Source organism: Condylostylus longicornis, unplaced genomic scaffold (genome assembly GCF_029603195.1).
Source record: "Condylostylus longicornis isolate FDR11 unplaced genomic scaffold, ASM2960319v2 ptg000055l, whole genome shotgun sequence".
NCBI lineage: Eukaryota > Metazoa > Arthropoda > Insecta > Diptera > Dolichopodidae > Condylostylus > Condylostylus longicornis.
The window spans coordinates 4556834-4581620 of NW_026578024.1; the positions used below are offsets into that span (position 1 = coordinate 4556834).

The following is a 24787-nucleotide window of genomic DNA, read 5'->3' on the forward strand; positions in this document are numbered from 1 at the left end:
ATATCCTTTCTATACAGATTGCAATTCTACATTGCAATGGAAAAATAGAAAAATTCATTTTCAATTTCAATTTATATGAAATGCAAAACAAATTCTATGAATATTTTTATTTTTTAAAAATTTTATATTTTAATATCGTTCTTCTCTGCGGAAAATAATTTTTTCTTCATATTTTCATTTTTCACGGTGTAAGAAATTTTCTCATTTTCACATTTTTACGAAAAATATAAAAAAAATTTAATAAAAATTATTCATTTCAAAGGAATTTCTCCCTGTTTTTGTTCTTCAATAGCATTTTAAGATATAAAAACAAAAAACTGTAAGAACAAAACAAATAAATTCAAAAGGATATTCAAATTATTTTCATTTCTTTCATTGTAATGGCAGGTTTTATTTTATATATACTAATGGGTTTATCATGGAATTTGAATTTTTTTGTTTTGCTTAAGAAGAAATAAATGCAATCTAAAACATTATTGAGCAATGAATTTTTCTCGTTCTGTTTTATTCTATATAGTGAATTAATATTTAAAATAAAAAAACAAATTTAATATTTTTTGCAACTAATTTTTTTCCTTAAGAATTTATTATTCTTTGCTATATACTTTGGACAATATATAATTATCGCCCCGTTATCGCTTTTGTGTACTTTGTAAAAGGTTAAATTATAATAATGATGAATTTTCAGAGTTTTTATTATATAATTTGGATTTGATTATTGAGCTCTTTTCGGTATTTAATGATAATTTAAGGACAATTAATAGATAAAACTGCAAATTATTTCGAAATTTCATATTTGTTGAAAAACTCAATATGGTTTCAATCAAATTTTATCTCTATCTTGATTATTAAAACAATGTAGAATATGCTATAGAATCTACATCAAAACGAATGCCTAAAATTAAAAACAACAATACAATAAATTTAAATATTATAATTTTAATTTTATTTCCTTGGAATAAATTATCCCTTATATAATAAATGTCCTAATCTAATTAATAATACAAAGAAAAATTTCATTATATGAACAAAATATTATCAAAATTTAATTTTGATTCAAAAATCATCCGAGATCATACCTAACACCATTTTATGGTGTTTTATAACCATTAACCATTTTATGGTAATTTTTAAAAATTTATTAAGTCTATCCCTTTTTATAATTTTAATAAAATTTAATAAATATTATGGAAATATATTAAAATAATTAATAAAAATAAAAAAAAAAAAAAACTATAATGGAACATATCGTTTTTGTGGAAATTTTGAAGCTTGTTTCAATTCTTTTTCCTCTTCAGCAATTTTATTTTGAATCCATTGATGAGCAGCACATATAAATATTAAAAATGCCAAAATTAATACAGTTAAAAATATTCCAAATGAAAAACTAGCAGATTGAGCCGCATATTCATCCTCTCCTATTTTCACATGAAATATTCGAAAAGACAAAAAACAATTAATTTCAAATGTATCCAATTTAGAATTATTTAATTTTATATGTAAAATTAATATTTTTAATTAAAACTATAAACTATATTTTTAGAACCAGTATTTTAATTAACCAAAATAGTTTATTGGATTTGATAAAATGGCGGACATCATATTTGAGCGGACACTATATTGGACTCAATATTTTAATATTCTACAGGAAAATGTTTAAAGAGCTATAGGATTTATTAAAAAAAAATCATATTATGTACATATTATGAATGCTACATATGAAAATTTTTTTTATACATAAATGGTAACTTAAAAAAATTTAACAGAACTCCTGAAGATTTGATCAACAAAATTTTTATTAAAGAATATTTTTATCTTAACTGCATGAAAGTTTTAAAAGTCGATATATATATTTAGCAATTCTTAGTGATTTTAGAATAAAAGAATTTATTTAGAATAAAGAAAAAATTATAGTTTCTAAAATGTTGCCAACAAACAACAATTCGTAGAGTTGTTGTGAACAATTTCTTAAACTCTTTTTAGCAAACAGACAGTAATCAAATAATTTTTCTCAATAAAACAAAATAAATAAACAATTTTATTATTTTCATATTAATTCAATAATATTAACATATTTTCATATTTTCAAAATCCTATGCTCTTTAAAATATGGAACAGGCATTATTTTAGCTGTTAAATAGCATCCTTATGTAAAAAAAAAATAAAACCTGAATTGAAAATTTCTAAAATTAAAATAATAAGAGTTTAGTAAAATATGAAGAAGAACAAAAATGCAAAATTTATTTTAATTTTTATTTATTTAAAAAAAAAACCTTATTCTCTATTAAAAAAAGCTCAAGAAAAACAAATTTTTTTTATTTTTAATGTAAAATGACTTTAAAATTTCTGTTAGTCGTAAATTTTTAACAGACAACATATACAATACAATTACTATTTTTTTTTTAAGAATGTTATTAATTAATAATGGTTATGATTTAAAATTTAATTTAATTGTACTTTTAATACTAAATTTAAAAAATCATTTGAAAATGAATTTCACAAAATTTGTATAAAAATTTTGCAAAATATGAATTTGTTATATAACGTTAATAAAGGTGTTAATTATATTTCTAAATTGGCTACAAAATTTTTAAAATTTGTATTTAAATAGTCATGGTCGAACCATTGCATTGCTTAAATAAAATTGATTTTCTAGAACATCTATTTTAAGGAAATTTTTGAAGAAATCTGGTTAGTAAAAGTTTTAATGTTTAATGTTATTATAAAATAAATGTAAAATTAGTAAAAAAATTTAATTAATACATAAACTAAAAACTCTTGTTTTAAAATTATGACAAAATGTTTAACAAGCTTTTTTGAGCTAAAAGCAAAAATTCATAACTATATCGGGGGAAGAGTATATTTCCCACAAGTTAGTATCATTTTGCTATTGTTAATAGGAAAAACAAAACATTTAATTACCATTGAAGCAGTTTTATTACAAGAAGAAAATTAGAAAAAAATTAAAGTTAAATAAAATTACTACGCCTATAAATATGCAGTTTTTTTTTTTTGTTTTTGTTATAGAATTTTAAACCAATTTCATTTAAAATTAATAATTTATATTATTGTACTCTCAAAAGAAAATTTACATATTAAAACAAATACATACAATATGAAATCTCTAAACATATAATAGACAATATTTTCTTAAAAATGAAAATTATGGTACAGATTAAAATAAATGAAAAAAAAAAACTGTATAATTATTAGAAATGAAATATATACCAATAAATTTTTTATAAATTACAAATATAAATGTATATAAAAATGTTAAAGAACAAATGAAACTATGTATTTAGAAATATATAATGTGTTTTTATAGATTAAACTTCAGTTGATCTTTGATTCGGTTCACTCGGTGATGGTAATCCAATTGTTTGTGAAAGCGGTTGAGCTGATGGTGTTATTGGTGTTGCTGGTGCTGGTCTATTATAAAATACATTACTATCATGTATGGTACCAGGTATGGGAGATATTGGTGTTGGTAAGACTTTAACACCAGAATAACGTATTGGTTGAACTTGTGCTGGTGGTAAACCACTATTGCTACTCGCCTGACTATTTCTTTGATCAGCAGCACTAAATGTTGGACTATATTGTTGTGATAAAACCGGTGAAGTTGGATAAGATGGTTGATCATCAAAAGTTGGACCAGTACCAGCTCCACCAGCATCTTTATTTTCTTCAGCAATAATATCATCTTGTAATCTAAGTGATCTTCTTCCCAATTGCCTCTGTTGTTTGTCACCAGTTGAAGCAGCACCTGTTTTATTAATATATTCAATATCCCTTGCGATTTTAGCATTATTCAATTCACTACCACCTTCTGATGATGTGAATTCATCATCTTCATCCAGTTCCCATTTTTTTTCTGGAAATTCAGCATTAGGTTTACCATGTAATGGCTCATGTGTACGATATACTCTTTCATAAGACCTACTTTTTTTTAATGTATCCTGATCAGTTGTGGTATCACTTGCATCACTATTCATATGCCTTAAATTTGATTTAGATGTTGATCTTGATCTTGGTAATGTTGATGCCAATTTGAAATCTGGATCTTCGCGAAGAGCACGTTTGCGATAACAATAAACACCACAAACAATGCATAACATAATGGGTGCTATTACAGCCAAAATAATGCCTGTTGCTATCCATGCTGTCTGTCTTGTATAGTAAACTTCACCTGTAGTTTTATTTGACAAAAAAAGAATTAAATATTAATTTACGTTTAATCCGAACTCGAAAATTAAAAAAAAACACGCTTCTGAAAAATGACGAAATGAAGAATTTTTTTTTTAATTCAAAAAGACTTTTTGAATTCAAAAAAAAAAAAACTAATTAACTTACGTAGACACTCTGTATAACCAGCTACAGGAACATCCCATTTACCATTAGCTAAACAAGTTCTTCTCTGATCACCTGTTAAAACAAAACCTTCATTGCAAGCAAATGAGACTTGAGCGCCAGGCTTGAAATCAAAGCTTAATTTTCTACCAAATCTTGGAGTTTCTAAACGTCCGCAAGAAATTTGTTCCCTAAAAAATATTTTGGTAAATTATTAAGAAAATTATTAGCAAATTTGTTCATTAGAAAATTAATAAAATTGTTATTTGAAATATTTAAAAAAAAAATATTATCTTCAACCAACTCTGCATTTAAAGTTTTTATATTAACGGCACTAGCATGATAATTTCGCGTAAAATGAGCCATGTCCCTATCAAGTGTCATTCCATAATCATATTTGCATTGATAATTGTCTCCACACAATTCTTCAGCTCTTTCTATATCGTACGAACGATTTGTTGGCAGAAAATCTTTTGGATCTCTTACATAATTCGGTATGAAACTCTCATTCGAGAAATGGCTTGCAGCACGTGAATACTCTCGTGTGAATAATGCGGCTCCAACACCTGGTATTTCTTGATCGGCTAACATCCATTTTTTTCCAAATTCTTTATGAATATTTTCGAAATTATTTAAATTTACAGCAACCACTCGACCATCCGGTAAAGTAAAATCATCATTGGGATCAAAACTCCAATTTCCAAATAATCCACTTGTCTTATTCTGAAAATTAAAAAAATAATTAATATTGTATGCGGAAATAATCGGTTATTTAGTAACATAAAACTAAAATCTTAAACTTACAATAAACGACCATGGTGCATAAACTCTAGCAGTCATAAAACCTGAGTTTTCAATTACTTCTACTCCTACACCTGATGAATACATAATAATAACCTCGGACTGATTTAAAATGTATGTAGGTGTATATACTGTTACACCATGAAAATACTGGAATTTCAAACTTGGTCTATCAAAATAAATTCTTTGGCCATCAGCATACACATCCAATCTGTAACGCCATTGAGCTTGCGGTGGTCTTAATTTAACTTCAATGACAGTTGTTGTATTACCACGAGTAGCTACTGATGTCAAATGTGTGGCTTGTACTTCTCCATGCACATTATTAGCAACCCTTTCAAATCGACCCTGTACTTCGAATTTTTCTCGCCCATCATTACCTCGTGCCAAAACAAATTCACCCATACCATTAAATGTATATGGCAAGTTATCGAATGTAACAAAATGAGGATCGCCAAAAACAGCTGCGACACCTGGTGATTGATAGGCTACACAATCTTGAGAAGGTCTTCTTTCAAAACGCAAAGTTTCACATCCAACTGCCTGTTCATCTTGCCAATAACAGCAAGAGAAAAATGGTCTAATATCTTGGAACCATTGGGATAATGTTGGAACCTTACCAGCTTCATTCCATGGCATTTTACCAACATTATGTGCTCGCTTTGGTCTTGCGCCATACATTACATCGTATGATAAAATAAGACTGCCATAACGATCGTAACAACATTGTTGTTCAGAGCCCTGATCGCTATAATAAAATAACATACAATTAGAACATAAAATTTAATGTAAAGTAACTGTTTTTCAACTTACCTAGGTTGTCCACTTCGAACACAGTGAACCGCTTGTTGATTTAATAAACATGTTGGATTAGAATCTTTATCACAATCTGGATCAGGTAAATAACGTCCTTTATCATATAGAGCATGTTCTACTCTACAAGGACATAATGGCAGCTCAGCAACAAAATTACTAAAATTGAATTAAAAATTATATGTACTTCTAAATTGTTGAAAATAAAAAATTTTACCTTAAAAATCTGTCAGTTCGGAACCAATTTTCACACAGAGCTCTTGGCCATTGCCTACCATGTCTTCTTTCCCATTGTGGACCAAAGTACCATCCCAAAGGAATCGGTCGAGACCACAGAACCCTAGTTCGAAAAGAAAATGCTTTAATTTTTGAAATGATAAGTTTCAAACGGTACAGAAAATAGAAAAATATCACCATTTAATTTGCTTAATAAGACAAACTAACTGAATAGGCAATTATCAACTTACGGTGATAATCTCAATCCTTCATACGATTCAGGATTTGTTAAGTTTATTTGAAGAAAACCAAATTGCATATCAATATTTTTCGGATTATCACGAAGTCGATAATTTGCTGGAGAAATGGTATATTCACCAGTATTTCTCACAGCAGTCTCAAGGATATCAATGTATTCCAATCGTGGTCTAAAAGAAGAAAAATTTTAGAAAATTCATAAAAAAGTAACATTATATCTTACTTAATTGTCGCTTCAGAGTATCCCCAAAGTGATATTTGAACATTTGAATTTAAATTTGTTGTTAAATTCATAGCAGTCCACTGAATTTTAATTTCTCTTGGCATTTTTTCATATACACTGCGATCAACAAAGAAAATTTTTTCAATTGCAGTTGACGGTGTTTCTGTAAAATAATTCAAATTTCAATAAAGTTTAAGATTTTCATTTGCAACATTACTACTTACCAACAAAATATTTTCCTCTCCATTTATAACGTTCATTACCAACTGATATTTCAAAACGCACGTAACCTTGTGCTTTTAAGAATGGTTGAACACATATTGCTCGGTTACTATCAACAACTGTTGCTACAACATCCTCTGTATCAAAATGACAAACAACACGTTGCGACTTATCAAAGCAAGGTCCAGTAATATTAACAACAGTTCCACCCAACATATTTCCGGATTCCGGAGCGAAAACCAAAGGTAAATGTGATCCGTCTAAAATTATATTTTAATAATAAATTGGAATCACGTTTACATAAATCAAAGGTTGTCACAAATTTTTATAAATAAATTTTGACATAATAATTCCTTTCATAACTAAAACTTTCATTTTACAATAAATCTTGCTTAATCACATTATATAATAAAAAATGGAAAATTTCGAAGATAACGTTGATGTTGGCAATGAAGTTAATAATAAAGAAAGCTTGTCTGAAGAATCAAAAATAACGCTTACAGCAAGTGAAGATTTAGAAAAAAATGAACGAATTAGTGATAATAGTGATCATCTAAATGATACTCTTAGAAAAGGTAAGCATTTATTTGCAGAATTATCGAAACCAGTTAGTTTAACTAGAATTGAAAAAAAGATTAGTATTGAAGAGAAACGAAAGCAACGGGAATTGAAAAAAGTAGAACATAGTGTGTTGAAACAAAAAGATGACGAAAATGAAGAATCTAAGACTGAAATCATTATACATCGAGAAGTAGGAGAAATAGATCCATTTATAGCAGATCCATCGAAAGATGTTGATGATCAAATCGAATTAAAATTCGAAGAAGGAATAGAAGAATCAATTAATTTTAGCAAGTGTGAATCTATGGTGGTACAACCACCACTGACAGTTGAGATATTTGATATTAATATTTTGGAAACAGTAGAAAAACAAGAAGAGTTTGATTTAAGTCAAGAATGTATTGAAGAAATCGATTACTCTCCAACAGAATTGCTAAATAATATAGTTGACACTGCTGTAGAGCAAGCTGAAAATAATCAAACTGACTCAAAATTTTTCGAAAATAAAGTTGATCGTGATAATTTAATTAACCGCTTCATCCAAATTCATGACGAAATAATTTACCAAAGTAATAGAAATCAGTTCTTAGATCAAGCTTTGTTTGATTATTTCCGCCGCAAGAAATACACTAAAGCCCTTATTCCAGATAATCCCGAAAAATTACAAAATAATCTCGCTAGGTATGAAAAGAGTCTACTAGATTTGGATGACATTTTAAGTCGAAATGATAGACTAACAAAAGAAAAATCTGAAAAATTTGACGAATTTTTGAAAATAAAACAAGATATCGAAAAAAAAATTGAAGAAGAAACTCTCAATTTAAAAAAACTAATTTTAGAAAGCGGTCAAATAACATATAATGACCATACAGGAAAATATTTAAATAATGAAATTATTTCAACCAATATTTCGAAACTTTTTAAAACTTGGGAAGATATGAATAACCTCAAATTTGAAACAATTTACGCGGAATATAAGAATGCTTCATATGAAAAAGTAAATATGTATTTAATTTAATTATGATTACAATTATTAACTCTATGTTTTAATTTTATAAAGGAAGTTGAAGATCTTGAAAATATTGCAGAAGGATATAAGTTAAGCACTTATGAAGTTTTGCGAGCAGAAACTGAAATAGCTGAGAAAACATTGCAAGGTAAATTTGAGCTTCTACAAAAAGTTATTTGATTTTGGCAAAAAGTGGCGATAAATAAACAGAATTTTTAAAATTAATTGTAGCGTCATACAATTTAACATTCATATGCCCAAATTTTCATGTATCCAATTACTTAGAACTTATATTTTTAGATCGAAATACCGAAATATTCCATAGTAAGGCACAATATGATAAAATTATAAAAATTATAACTCAAATGCGAGAAAAAATTGATATTTTACAATTAAAAATCAAGACGAAGGTAACTAAATTCAATGAGGTTAAAGCAAAAAATCAAGCTGTTAGAGAACTTTTAGCAGAATTACGATGTCAAAAGAATAAAGTACGAAAGAGATATAATAAATTAGTTTGGGAAGCGGGTTTAAGAGACAAACCAGCTTTATTACACGACTATGATAAAACGGTAGAACAAATTAATCAAATTTCAAAGAACATTGCAATATTGGAAGAAGAAAAGAATACGATTGAAGAACAAATTAAGAAATTAACAAAAAGAAGTAATTCGAAATTTGTTCACTAAAAATAAAAATCAAATAAATTCAAAAATCTAGTTATCTTATCGGAAGCTCACACTTAAGGAAACTAAATTAGTCCTAGCTTCATTGACATAAAATTATTTCCAGTGAGATAAATTTTAAAATTTTTAGAAACTTCTTTTTTGAAAATTTATGTAAATATTATTAATAGTTGCTTCATAAATTTCCATTATGTTCATTAAAATCCTGTAGCTAACGCGAACTTTGTCAAAAATCTATAATATGTATTCCTTATAATTTTTCTTTTCATATAAACTTACCAATATCTTTATTACATGTTCCTAACATAATTTTTTCATCTATACGGAATATATGACGCCCAGGGAAACCATTTGCCCAACCTCTTCCAGTTAGATCTCTTAAAACTGAATTCTGACTATAAGGTTTGTATTCATAAGATCTTGTTCCATTACCAGCATTAAAACCAATCTAATATAAAATTAAATATCAAAAATTATTCAGAATAATTATTAAGATTACCAAACATTTTTTAACAACATGAGCAATAATAAAATCTCATTAATTAAAGAAAAAATATTTTTGACTTACATAAGCTGGAGTACCACCTTCTCCTAATGTTGTATCACCTCCTGCTTCGGTGTGTGATGACCATGTAATTGTTGCATAATTAAATATAGCATAAGTATAAACTTCATCTGTTGCTAATACTACTTGGAAGGAATTTGTCTGAAAAAAAAAACATTTAGATCGTAAATCAAAGGACATTAAAAAAGTTTGAACTTCTTTTTCTTATTTAATTTACTTACAGTATACAATGAATTATCAATTCCACCAGCAAATGACATATTTTTCCATGTTGTAATAATTACATGTTTTGGTATAAAAGTATCAGCACCAACTACACCTTGTCGAATATCCCACATGGTACGTTCTCTTACCTCAACACCCATACGATCTGTACGTGTCATTAAATCACGCTCCAACCTTAAAGTAAAATAAAAATTCGACAAAAGTCAGAAATTGTTTCATTTTATATTTTAAAGTAAATTCACACACAGTCTGTTTGTGCCTATTTAAGTCACAAAATTTTTCAAATAAATTCTATGATTCATTTATTTCTTCTGTTAATCAACCCACCTAAAATAAACACCTGGTTCTCTTTGATCATACTCATTTGGATAAATTCTTCCAATACGACATTTCGAGAAAAATACACCAATAAACGATGGATCATTCTGTTTTGGCCAATCTTTTATTGGAAATACCAATGGATATGTATAATGTTTTGGTGGATCTGAAAATTCTAAATATCCATTCATTGAAATCTAAAATAAAATTGAAATGAAATTTTTTTAAATTTTATACCAAAAAAAAATTCATGTGGTAGTTACTTACTCTTGTGTAATTAAATCTAAATCCAAAGAACGGAAGTTGAAAATTAAAATTTTTATGAACTTGTGATATTGATGAATGAATATCCTTTTGAAAATCACCACGTCCTTGATTTTGATCTTTATCAAAGAACCAATAAAAGAATTCTTTACGAATTTCTTGTAAACGTTGTGGTGTTATAACATAACCGCCTCTTGGATCATGTCTTGGTGGTTCAGATGGTGCTATACGATTATTTGGATCTAAAATATATAAAAATCGATTTTTATTAATTACATACGAATAATGTAACAGAATAATAATTTTATATACTTATAATTATTTTCAAAAAAGGAATACTTTCAAAAAGCGTAAAATAGTAGTATTCAAACATTAGAAGAAATACACAACAACACAACTTCGACTAGATAAGAAACAAGCCCACTCATCACTAACACATGTAACATATAGTAAACTAAAACCTCCAAAAAGGTTATAAATGGAAATAAAAAGGATCAGGAAAGTATGGGCGACCAATTATTCAATTACAAAGAATGAAAAATTCCCAATTTATTTTCATGAATACCAAATACGAAACTATTTCTCAAAATTTTTAAATAAACAAAATGTCAAACAAAACAAGTTTACTGTGAAATTAAAACAGCTTGTGCAGTGTGAACCAAACGAAAACCAGTCTGAATAGGAAATTGAATTAAAAGATTACCAAGTTAAATCAAGGGATAAGGAGACTACATTTACTTTCCTTAAATGAAACATTTTTGAAATTCAAATATTATTAGTCTAATTAAGATTTTGCAACATTAATGTGTGTTTACATGCATATGTACATATAGTATCTAAGTACGTATGTATATATTGTAAACTTATTTCATTTGAGTGTTTGTGTAAAGGGTATAACATTTAATTTTTTAGTAAAAATTTTAAGTGATTTTATTTTTCAAGAAGAGGTAAGTGGACAAAAAGGTTAACTAACATTTTTATGAAAATCGAGCTTTTCGGATAGAACATCATTAAATTTTATATATTTTCAACTGTAATTACTCTCATAGATAGAAACTTAATAGAAAACAAGATTAACAGTACACATTCGAGTTTAGTAACAAAAAAATTAATATTTTTACAATTTGTTAATGAAAAAATTGTCAGATTGCAAATGTAGGGTAACTCCTTTGTCCACTCACCGCTTCAATTGATTTCGAATTAGTAAAATTTAAAAAAATTTATCGAACAATCATAATGTTTCATAGCTAATCAAAACTCGGAAAAGTCTAAAGCGAAATATTCACCCTAGTTTTATAATTACTCGTAAACTGAAAAAATTTTGCTTTAATTCTAAATATTATTCATTTATGTAGGTATGTATGTATGTATTATAAATAATATTATAGATAAAAATATAATTAAAATGACTAATTAAAATTATATCGAGCTCATAAAAATTAAAATTTAATAAATTAAATACCTATGATTTTTTGTTCAATAAAACTTTTTTAATCTTATCTTATATGTATGTATGTGTACTGTAGACCTGTTTACATATTACCTGTTACTTTATTTATTTTCTCTAAAATTCTATTTGTTTACAATAAATAAATTCACAATAACATTTCATTTAAACATTCACATAAAATGTGAATTAATATTTTACAATACATAGTAATTATAACTTAATATAACACTTACATATGGCAGCCATTTTGAATATTCCTTCTTTGTTTTGATTTTTTATATTGTAGACATACATATGTATGTATATTGTGCAAATGTACAGGTGTTAATAAATAATAGATAAGAAAAGAATGTAGAGTAAAGCTTACAAGAAAAAGCATAAAATACACCGAACATAATTAAACACTTGCCCAACACACATGATGCATGCACACAAAGTAAACACATTCTGACAAACATGCAAACGTAATTAACAATTAGTTATTCAGACAATGGTATTAGTCACTATATAAGAGTAAAATAACGGCAAGTTGAGTTTTCATTTACTTAACTTCACCTAATTTTTAAAAAAAATTGAATTTTATCTTAGAAACTATATGAACGTTACGAAATAAGCCCAGTTATTTACTTAGTACACTAACAATTTTTCATATTCTTATACAGATAAGATAAATTAAAAAAAAAATAGATACCGTATACCTGTAACTACTATTATTTTAAATAAATTATGTTACACATTAAAGTAGGGTTAGAGTAGAGATAACTTAAGTTTTTATATATTTTTATACCATGCACCTTCGTATTAATTTTGGTACGGAGTTTCTAACCACTTGAAGGAATCATTTGTATTATGGATATGTATATACTCGTATTATATATTCTTGCTCAACGTAAAATTCAGAGTTAATTTAGAGATGTTCGTCCGTCCATCCAATCGTGCGATAACTCAAAATCGAATAAAGTAAATAACACCAAGTTTTCACAAGTTGTCTCTTTAGTGCCAAGGACCTTATTGTAATTGGATCAATTTGGGTTCTGGTAGCTGTCGTACAACTCAAGAAGATTATTTAACCCCAAAAGCTAACTGCCTTGCAACCCCAAAAACTAATTTTAAATATACTGAAAAATAATAAGGTTAAATTCATGAAACTTGGTAGTCATTGATTCAATTATAGGTCAGACATATCCGTGTAGTTTTTGTGGAATGGTTTGACAGAAACTGCCATACAACTCGGAAAACTAATTACTTGTAAAACCAATTTTTATACTTTGGGTGTCAAGGTGTAGGGTAGAATTCTATAATCTAAGCAATTTTTGAATTTCAAAATTATAAAAATCTTCATTTGGCTTCGTGTATATAACAGGGAATGAGAAACTTTGTAATTGAATAGAATTATGAATTCATTTAAAGCATAACTTCGCAATTAATCGACATACAATAAGCAAATTTTGTCAGAATAAGCACAGCTAAAAAGAATTCGAATCTATTATTAAAACGTAAAAGCCAAGGAATTTGATTTAGAAAGTGTTTGCTAGTAACTATAAAATAACCTTATCCATAGGATTGTGTAACAATAATTTGTTTTGGATTTAGGTAAATTAATTTTATGAATATTTGTTAAATTTGAAGTTCTTGTTCAAATTTTGAGTTGACTACCACCCAACTTCAGTATTTTCTGAAGTTTTAAATTAAAATACATAGGTAATTATGAACAAATTGTCTAATTTTTTAATAATCAATACCTTAAACATTTATAACGAGAATAGCAATAAAACACTTTCTTTCAAAATATGATGAAATTAGTATACTTTAAAAATCTGTTTGCCTCTGAGAGTAAATTAACAAAGAAAAATATAAGTTATAAAACAATGTTATGTGTTTGTATGTATACATAAAATAGGTTTATAAGTACCGGTAATTTGAATCCGTTGCATAAACAACAGTTTTAGAAAGCATTTGCAATTCCAAAATCCAGATTTTTTAATTAAGTAAACAAGAAAATTTAATTTTGGATCCTATTATTATTATTAATTTCACATTAAATGAAATGCACACTGTATTTACATACATATGTACCTATATGTACGTATGTATATATATTTTTTAGAAAAAGTATTAATCACTTTTTATTTATCATTGATTATTGTTCAATAAAAACTTCGATAGCACAATCTCAACAATTTCTTATCAATATTCAATTTATATTTATTATTAAATATTGTTTAGCTGAAAAGAAATAAATAAATAATTATTTATAATCTATGACTGTATATTTAAGTCTCGCATATTTACAAAACCTATAATCATAATTGTACATACGCAAATATTCTATTAATCAAATTATAAAAGTGAAAAACACATTGTATAAATAATCACCTTAAAAATCTGCCAAACCCAATTTTAATGTAAAAATCATACATAAAGTATGTATGTATGTAGGTTTATATATTTGGGCTAGTGTATTATTATCTAAAGTCAAGTTTAGTATGTTATTTTATTTATTTTTGATAAGAAGGTAAAAAAAAAAGGTGAACTGAGCACTTGACCACAGTTAAATAAAAAAAGTAAAGATTTTTGAACGAAACCAAAAAAAAAAACGAAATTATTTCTAATATAACACGTAATTCAAAAAAATTTCAAAAATTAGAAAGGCAAAATAATAAATTTAAAACACTGGTTATTGGGTACTCATAATAACCTGAGTTGGTGAGCAGAACTAAAGCGCAAGGAGTATAATTAGGAATTTTAAAAGAACTGTGAACTCTGTACTTGATTTCGGAGAACCTCTTAAAATAAATTCGTTGTTGTACTACTTACATATATTTCATCAAAAATTGTTAGCTATAAAATATCTAGTTGACGAGTCGTGAGTATAATATAAATCACATACTCACCATCACATAATTAAATTATATGAATATATATACTCACCCCAGTTATATCCATCCGGTGCTATATCATAATTTTCACCATAATCAATTAATTTTCCTAATCTTGGTACACTAATATTATTATTTATATTATTATCACTTATAACTGGAATTATATCATGATTTTCATCATTTATATGTGGTGAAACAATTATATTTTCATCATCATCAGTATCTGGTACTTCATTTTCATAATCCATATCCGTATCCATATCATAATCATTTTCAATATGAATATTTTTTTTATTTTCAGTTTTATTAATATTATTTTTTATTTTATTTATACCAATAACATCTACATCTTTAATAGGATTTTCAATAATTAAATCATTATTTTTTCCTATTTTACTAAATTCATTTAACGTTATACCATCATTATCACTGATGATGTCATTCGATATTACAATTTTATTAGTTAATCCACAAAATAATAGAACACTTAAATATAATTTTAAACGCATTTTGTTAGATTTATAATAACATTAATTATATAATAGACTAAAAATTTTTTTAAAATTTAAAATAATTTTTAATAATTAAATATGAAATTATTATTTTAATAAATTAAAAAATCATATTTTTTTAATTTTTAATTTTTAGTTCGGTATTAATTTTAATTCTGCGTCCGATAAGTTCAGGGCGTTGACGATGAATAAAATTATTTTTAATCATTTATTAAATACACCTGTACTTAATTTTAAAAATTTTAGTAATTCTTATCTAAAAAAAATAGAGAGAAATGGATACACATTGGGACATACAGTGTCTCACAGTGAAAATGATGCAAGAAAAAAAATTTCGTTTTAGATAAAAAATAAATATAATGTTTTGAAAATTATTACTTTTTATCATTGATTCTTAAAGTGCATTTGATTTCTAAGATAATAAAGAAAAAAAATATTTCATTACAAAAATAACAACAAGAATAACAACAAAAAATGAAAAAAATGTCCAAAATTCATCTCACAGTGAAAATGATCCAAGCGGTAAAATTTTATGTAAAAAAGAGTTCTGCCCTTTTTGGAGCCATTTTTTTTTTGTATTTATGTAAGATTCGATATTGATCCTTTATATTTAGTGTTTTAATAAGTTAAGCTCTAATTAAAAATAAAGTAGATTGGGTATTTTACATAATGGGTAAACACGCTAATTTTAAAGAAAGAGAATTGATATTGCATCATTTAGGAAATGGCAAGACCCAAAGAGAAATAAGTGAAATTATGAACAAACCACGCTCAACTATCCAACATATCATTGAAAGGTATGAAAAGGAGAATAGAGTGGTAAGTAAACAAAAATGCAGCTAAAAAAAAATCTTCAACTCTACAGATGAAAGGTCGATATTATGGAAAGTCCGAGAAAACCCGAAGTTAAGTGCACCAAAAATAGCAGCTGAGGCGGAAATGTAATTAGGCAAACAACGCAATGCTGAAACAGTAAGAAGAGTCCTAAGGAGCAATGATTTTCACGGCAGAATAGCAAGAAATAGACCTATGTTGAGAAATCAAAATTTACAATCGAGATTGCAATTTGCTAAAGAGCACATTAACAAAGTTTTTGACTATTGTAGCACTGTGCTGTGTGCTGACGAGAAAAAATTTATTATTTTTGATCAGATGGGAAGATTACTGTGTATAGAAAACCTAATCAAGCCCTTAAAACGTCTAACATTAACAAAACAGTTAAACATGGTGGTGGCCGTGTTTGCGTATGGGGTTGTATATCATCTGCCGGTACCGGAAATCTAAAATTTATCGAAGGTAATATGGATGCAACAATGTATTTGAATATTTTAAAAGAAAATCTTGCAAGCAGTGAAGAAAAATTGGGAATCGGTAGACACTATCAGTGTTACTAGAACAACGATCCAAAGCACACAGCACATAATGTAAAGTCATGGCACCTTTATAATTACCCACATGTCATAAAAACCCCTGCGCAGTCTCCTGATCTTAATGTCATTGAAAATTTGTCGAGTTTGTTAGAACAAGAGGTTCGAAAGCACAAAATTTCAAATAAAAGAGATCTTAAGGCAGCTATACAGGAACAGTGGCAAAAAATTGAACCATCTTACCCCACCAACCTCATTAGATCCATTCCAAAGAGACTTAAAGCTGTCTTAGAAAATAAAGAAGGATCTATAGATTACTAATTTATAATTTAATCATTTGCAATAAGAAGCTAGGCTTTGTAGTTTTAAATGAAATTTCTTTGCATCATTTTCACTGTGAGATGAATTATTGACATTTTTTATGTTTTTTGTTATTATTTTTGTTACAGTTGTTAGAATGAAATAATTTTTTTTTATTTTGTTGAAAATTGAATATACTCTAAGAATGAATATTAAAAAATAATAATTTTAAAACGGTTTTGTCAAATTTTTATTTAAATCAAAATTTCTTTTCTTGCATCATTTTGACTGTGAGACACTGTACATACAATTTTTATAAATATTTTGATATCTTATCATAAAAGAAAATTATTTTAGATAATTTAAGCTTTTTGTTTCATACACATATAGATACATACATTTGTTAAAAGAATTTGTAAATAAATCGAGTTTTAAATCTATATGAGATATTCAATTAAAAACTCTCGGATTCTATAATTTCATATAAAATTCATCACATACAAAATATATGAAAATGTTATTGTATGATAAGAGAAACTGTGCAATTTTATGATAAGATAATAAATAAATAAATATATATATATATGATAATATAGAATAAATCATTAATTAAATTCTGAATCGCTATTAAAATTCACATTTATTATAGATATATGAATATCGCTAATCCTGACTTAAAAACGAGGGAAATGGGGTATTATAGAGAAATAGAATAGTAACATTATACTTTAGGGAGAGAAGCCCCAATGAACTTAATGGAAATCTCATTATTTATAATATTATTATTAAAAAATAAATGATATATAGAATTCCTAAGGAAATGATTAATATAGAGAAATAATTAAAACACTTATATAAAAAATTCCCTATTAAAGCATATGAATATTATTTTTGAAAATAATCGACAATTAAATTTCCCGAAACTAAATTGGAAAAATTAAATATTTAGATTAAGTTAAATAGTTTTCCAAATTTCTTTAATCTAAAATAAATAAAAATATATTTTAGAACTAAAGAAATTTAGTTCAACAAACCAACTTAGAAATTTTGACGATTTTCACGAAAGAATTCAAACCACGCTCTAAATGGGTCGGGAGTAGAACTATAAATTTTGTCTCGAAGAGAATTACAAAAAAATAATGTCAACTTCCTTTTATTATTCTATAATTTTTGGTCTACATAAATACATGCCATATGTTTTCCTACATATTACAGAATTTCATCAAAATAAGAAATACATTTTTTCGGAAAAAAGTAACTTAAGATTATCTAGTTGATAACTGCAAAGTCTAGGAACAAGAAATTTTGAACTCGGAAATTTTATTAAGTTTATTTTATAGAGTAATTAATGATAACATATTCAAAGCCAAATTTACTGAATTTTTACGAGTAAATAACATTATTAAAATACCCATTAAACAACATACCCATTAAATAACATTATTAAAATTTTAAAAAATGCAACAAAGTTCTTATAATAGCCATATAGTTGTATTATATGGCATACATACATACAAATTATTTAATTAAATTAATCACTTTAAAATCACACTCATTTAATCAACAAATATCAAATTCAATGGAATTTTATGATTCATATTACAGTAAAAATATTATAGATTATATGAATCTTGATTTCTCATTCAGTAATATAATAAAAATAGATAATTTTTACAAATAAACAAAAATGATTCATGAAAATCATTTTCACTTGAATGAAAACTTTCAAAAAATAATAGTATAAAAGTTTTTTTCTCTTAACACGAAATTTTCTCCTTAATTAAAATGAAAATTTAAAGTAAAGTTTTCTCTATCTAAAATTTTGATTTTAATTTTAAATTAAATAACTTCCTTAAAGAAAAACAAGAAACGAAGAATTTTTCGAGAGTCGATTTCTACAAATTCTCGATTCAAATTTTGTTCCAAATATTGCATAAATTTTGGCTGAAAAAACAATGTTATTGACAATGGGAAATATTTCATTTAATTTTTATTTAATTACTTTCGAGAATCGATTTCTACAAAAATTATTTATAGAAAATTTTTCATTATAACATAAGATTCTTTTACCTATTTAGCAATAAAATAAAAAGCATAAAATGTTATAATTAAAATTTTCTCTTAAAAAAATTTAAAATACTCGTACCTAATCTATAGAGCCGCAGTTCTCAATCAAAATACTGCAGTTTCTTTATACTGCAGTTTCCTTTCGGCTTCTTAGAGCCCCGAAAACCTACCACAATGTTTTCAAGCAAAACGATACCATATTAAAAATAATACTATTAAAATAATTTAAAAGAAGTAAAAATAGAAATAAATTTGAAATTATCGGGAGAATCTTTTTCGCAACTCTTGAGATTCTTTATAAGAAGGTTGATTGGTTTCGGAAGGTAGTTTGAAGATTGTTATTTCTTCTCAAGAGTTTGTTTGTTATATAATTGTTGTTGACCTAGTGCGTGGGTGTCGCCTGAGTGGCCAGACTAGGATCCTATCTCTTACAATTATAAGGTTGCGCATAGGTAACTTTCAGCTTCATACCGTTTTCTCACTTAACAAAAAATTTTCCACTATAAATAAGCTTTGAAATAGTTTCGTTTCAAATTTAATTTTATGATTCCTGTTAAAAAGTTTAATTTTCTTACGTTTTATATAACCTAGATATTACGATAAAATTAATAACAAAAGAAATATTTAAGTCAAAAATAGAAAATGCCAATGAATTAAATTTTTTATTTAAAGTATAAACGAATATATTCCGTGAATATGCGAAATTTAAAACAACAGTACTGTGGTTTATAAAAAAATGAAAGTTCCAATTTATTGTGCTTTCCACTTATCAATTTTTGTTTTCACATTAAAGAGTTTTTATCTTTCTACGAAAATGATAAGACCTTAAACTTTATTTCAAAATTAAAATGAATTTCTTCAATGCCAGTGTGTGGATAAAAAGAAAGCAGAACACACACATTTTATTTCGAGTGATCACAATATTTATTTTTAATCGTTAGTAAATTGTGTTTTGCAACTACTTATTGGAAAAATATAAAATTGTTATAAATAAAGATGAACCCAATTTTAAAAATCTTGTATTATTGGGTTTTAATTAGTCCAATATTCAGTATAAGAGCAGAAGTATTGTCCGAATCAGGTATGTATATGTAGAATCTAAATCAGTGAAATTTCTCAAAGAGAACTCGCTAAATTGCAGAATATTCACATACGAGTAGTTTCACATTCAATTTTACATTAGACACTTATTTTACTTGTATATATTACAGCGTTTCATAAATTTATACAAGAAGTTCCTCTAAAGTGCTGTTAAACATTTATCATTTTGAAATTACAATTAATTGTTACAGTTTTCTTCTCTTAAACACTTCTTGGTTTACTTGGAACAATTTAATAACTTATTGATGTTTTAAAAATTAAAAGAAAATTTTTAATATTTTGAATTTAATTAATCTAAAAAATTGCGGATTTGCCAAACTAAAACATTTTTTCAATTAATTTTACGGTACAGATTACCAACTTATTAAACCGAACAAAATATCAAATTTATCTGAAAATTACACCATAACACCTGAACGTTTAAGACAAATTCGTAGTGAATTTCTTTACTGGTTTTTTGATGAACCTGACGAAACTAGTGACTATGAAAGAAGTATTCATTCATCTCAAAAAACATTACATAAAAATTTACACTTTAAACTTCCATTTTTTGGATTCCGGTACAATTATACACGAGTAAGTATAATCAATACCATAATAAATTAGATTTACGATATTTATTATAAAATTATAATAAAATTTTAATTTCAATTCTTATTTAATAAAGATTTCACTGGATGGATATTTAGGATTTTCAGATTTCCCAAAACATTTAATGTATCCTTTAGTGTTTCCAACAAAAGATTGGCCAAAAAATAATGATCCATCATTTATTGGTATATTCTTGTCGAAGTGTCGTATTGGTAGAATTTATCCCAGCGACACTGATCAAAGAATGCCTGGTGTTTATTTCAGGTACATATTTGTAAAATTTCTTTAATATAATTCACAATTGAAAATTCAAAATTCATTTTAGAATTGAATCTAATTTAAATAAACGAACAGATCGTATGGGAGTTGAAATGAGAGAACGTACAATGTGGGATATAAGAGAAGGTATCATTGGTGCAAAAACTTTCGTCCCAAATCATGTTATTATTGCAACATGGAAAAATATTTCATTTTCTGGCGGTATTGATAATTCCTTGTTCAGGGTACAGATTTATTTAATTAATTAACTAAATTGTTTTCTTTAAGGGACTAATTTTCCTATTTTTATTATTTCAGACAAACACTTTTCAAATGATTATAGCTACAGACGAAATATATACTTATGCTATTTTTAATTATGCACAAATAGAATGGGATTCTCATACTGAAGCAGGTGGCTCTGTCGATGTAGGAAAAAATGGTGTGCCAGCATTTGTAAGTCAATTATGAGTTTAAAATTTAAAATTTCAAAAAATACATACATACTTTTTTTTTCTGTCAACATTTTTAAAAACATGTTTTGAAAGGTTGGATTTAATGCCGGAAATTCAACAAGATCATTTACATATAAACCATATAGTCAATCGACTGCTATAGAAAATTTAACTAAGGAAGGTTGGGGTAATGGATTTCCGGGACGTCATATATTTAGAATTGATGAAAAAATTACATTAGGGGCTTGTGCCAATGTTGAATCCTTATGTATGTGCACTTTAAAGAAGAATTTTTTAAAAAATTACTTTTTAATTTTAGTTTACTCTCTAGAATTCTTAAGAATATTTTAAATTTCAAGTTTGAATTCAATTGATTACTAACAGATTACCCGTCTACTATGCCGTTAACGTTCTCACCAGAATCTGGAATTATGCTTGGTGGAAATATTGTTAATATAACTGGTCCATGTTTTGATCCATCACACCGTATCACTTGCTACTTTGATACCGAAATGGTACCTGGATTTATAATCAACAGATATCGAGCTTTTTGCATCCAACCAGCTCTTAAAGTAACAGGTTATATTAATCTTCGTGTTTCAGTAAACAATAATGTACAACGACGATGGATAGGAAAATATTTTGTTGGTAAATAAAAAAAAAAATTTTTTAAGAATTTTTATTTAATTTGTTATAATTATGTGATTGCAATTTTTTTTTAATACAGAAGCACCATCTATGGCAACTGAAAATATTTATTTCTCTAACAACAATATTTTTACGAAATCTCCAGAAGAAATTCAAATTAAATGGTATCCTTCAAATTTAGCAACAAATGCAAATTCAATTGTACAAATTTCCATTTGGGGATACTATGAAATAGGGAATCAGTAAGAAGCAATTACAACACAAAATTTGTATTCTATTTTATAATTTAACTTATACAATTTATATTTTTAGTCGTCATTTAACTTTCGTTGATGTTATTGAAAGTTCAGCACCTAATACCGGAGAATACACAATTACTCCAAAGGACTTCCGTTCACGAAATAATTTTGAACACAGTCATATAGAATTTGGCTTTATACAAATAAATACTACAAATTCAATATTCACACCGTAAGTGCGATAATTATACAAACATAATCTTAGACAATAGCCTTTAAGAAAGTGATATTATGACCGATAAATGGAGTTATTTTCAAACTGATGAAAATTTTAATGAATGTTAATTTAAAATTCCCTAACTATTCTATAAGAAAGCGATAGGAGAACACTCGTAACGTAAATATAAGTAATTCTTTATGATTTCAAATGATTATATGCGAGATTAAGGCTATTCATTATGCTCAAATATTATGCTATAACCTTGTTATAATTGGATAAGAACATAAATTTGTAGTTTATTATTACAAAAAATTAATGAACCTTTTGTGGTTTTTAATATTTTTAAATATATTCTGGAATTTTGCTTCAGATCTGATCGAAAATTTTGTAGTCAATTAAGAAATAGAAACATTTGCAAATTTTGTCTTTTTGTTGTTAAAATTTGTAACATGACCTCTTAACTCACAGTCACTCCCTGCTTCTCTAACACTCATTTTGTCCCAATTAATAACAAATAATTTTTTTAAATTTTATCTTTTTCTTCAAACAGAACATTTTGGTCTAGACCGATTCCTCTTGCATGGTATTTCAACCCACAATGGGAAAGAATGTATGGAACAGATTGGGCAAGCTATTTGTGTAATAAATGGTTTCAATTTGAAAGACCTGATGGGTAAATTATTCTTTTATTTTGAAAATTATTTTATTTTAACTGATTAAATGAAATATTTTTTGATCAAATTTTAGTTATTTTCTTGATGAGCTCCCATTATGTCCATGTAAATTAGAAAATGCAACATTTAATAAAGGACAATTTTTACCTGATTTAACTTGTGATAAAGATTCAAATCCAACATGTTTCTTTAACTCACAAGCAGTTCATTGCGTTAAAAGTGGCCAACCAAGGTTTTTATTGTACATTTATCATTGTTAAATTTCTTTTAATAAAAATTTCTTATATAACTTTATATAGTCTCCATTATGGCTCAGAACAACAATGTTGCTATAATAATGCTGGGGAACTCTTATCATTTTATGATACTATGTATGGATCAAGACCAAAATATTCACATGATATTGGAAAAGGATTAACGTGTGATAACAGACAAATTCCAACTCTTTCACAATGGTATAATGATAACAGACCGTATTTTTCATGCTGCTATTGGCAAAATAATAATAAATCAAATGATTGTAAAAGATTACGTTTTGAAAGAAGACCTTCACAGCATTGTTCAAAATATAAGCCACCTATAGTCGCATCAATACTATTAAATTCAACTATTCAAACAATTAATAATAAAGTTTACAAATTAAATAGTCTTGGAGAGTATGTACTAGCAAAAGGTAAAATTAATAATAATCAATTCGAAGTACAAGGTCGTTTTCAAACAATTGGCAAAGGAAATAATGAAACGTGCTTAACATCTATTGCAATTACTAATGGCAACAAAAACAATAATATTGAAGTTAAAATAAGGCCACCACATGCACAATGGCGTTACAAACTAAATGTGTATGCTGGAGGAAATTTAATTTATTTTGATCGGCCGAATATGAAGTTCCAATACTTTGATGGTACAACTGTATACACTCCAACATACAACTTAAATCAATCTGAAGTTATTATTATGCATTCATCCGGTGTCGGTGTGCATATTATTGAAAATTCTGGACAAATGAAATCTAAAATCTATATTCCAGAATCGTTTAAGGTAATCTAAAAAATATTAGTAATTAAATATAATTTTTCACAAATTTGATTTTATCGTTCCTTTTTACGTTTTAGGATGAAATTCTTGGTTTAGTTGGTATTTACAATTCTGATGATCCTAAAAATAAAATTGAAGAACTTAAAAGGAACTTTTTAGTTACCAAAGACGATTATTTATTCGTTTCTGAATATGGCAAAACTCTGGGTTCTTACAATTCTTTACCAAGCTATTCGTTTTTGTAGTGTACACTTGTTAAACCTGAAATAGACTATCAAATAAAAAATAATTTTTTACAATTCCATTATATGTAAATTTTTTTTAAATAAATAATCAATGATTCTAAATCAATTTTTTTCAATGATTTGCTTTCCAAATTGCGAGAGAAAAAATTAAACTAATGTAAACAATGCTTTAAAGATAATAAAGTTGGGTCAAACCAATGGTTTGTATTGTAGCACTTTACCCTTCAAC

The 24787-nt window shown here is 26.4% G+C and overlaps 2 protein-coding genes across 7 annotated transcripts; one reads left to right on the forward strand and one right to left on the reverse strand.

Moving 5' to 3' along the window:
* Positions 1–2417: 2417 nt before the first annotated feature.
* Positions 2418–15524, reverse strand: LOC129611872 (protein mesh). 6 transcript variants are annotated; one of them, XM_055525282.1, is made up of 17 exons: positions 14893–15524; positions 10515–10753; positions 10257–10444; positions 9926–10103; positions 9708–9845; positions 9419–9587; positions 6886–7143; positions 6662–6824; positions 6432–6608; positions 6182–6304; positions 5965–6123; positions 5155–5899; positions 4655–5073; positions 4354–4541; positions 3944–4189; positions 3824–3874; positions 2418–3766 (listed from the first exon to the last, which is right to left on the reverse strand). In XM_055525282.1, the coding sequence occupies exons 1-17, from the start codon at positions 15350–15352 to the stop codon at positions 3327–3329; spliced, it is 4341 nt and encodes a 1446-aa protein (XP_055381257.1). In that variant the 5' UTR covers positions 15353–15524; the 3' UTR covers positions 2418–3326. The 6 variants fall into 6 exon arrangements, with proteins under 6 accessions (XP_055381257.1, XP_055381256.1, XP_055381258.1 ...); XM_055525283.1 differs by having other exon boundaries at positions 2419–3766; positions 3827–3874; XM_055525281.1 differs by having other exon boundaries at positions 2418–3874.
* Positions 15525–16024: 500 nt separating this feature from the next.
* LOC129611954 (protein mesh-like) lies at positions 16025–24558 on the forward strand. The gene is made up of 14 exons (XM_055525383.1): positions 16025–16152; positions 16530–16726; positions 20543–20766; positions 20858–21045; positions 21107–21284; positions 21358–21495; positions 21588–21762; positions 21879–22142; positions 22222–22384; positions 22455–22613; positions 23152–23274; positions 23349–23507; positions 23575–24316; positions 24391–24558. Exons 1-14 carry the CDS (start codon positions 16025–16027, stop codon positions 24556–24558), a joined length of 3006 nt encoding a protein of 1001 aa, XP_055381358.1.
* Positions 24559–24787: the final 229 nt, after the last annotated feature.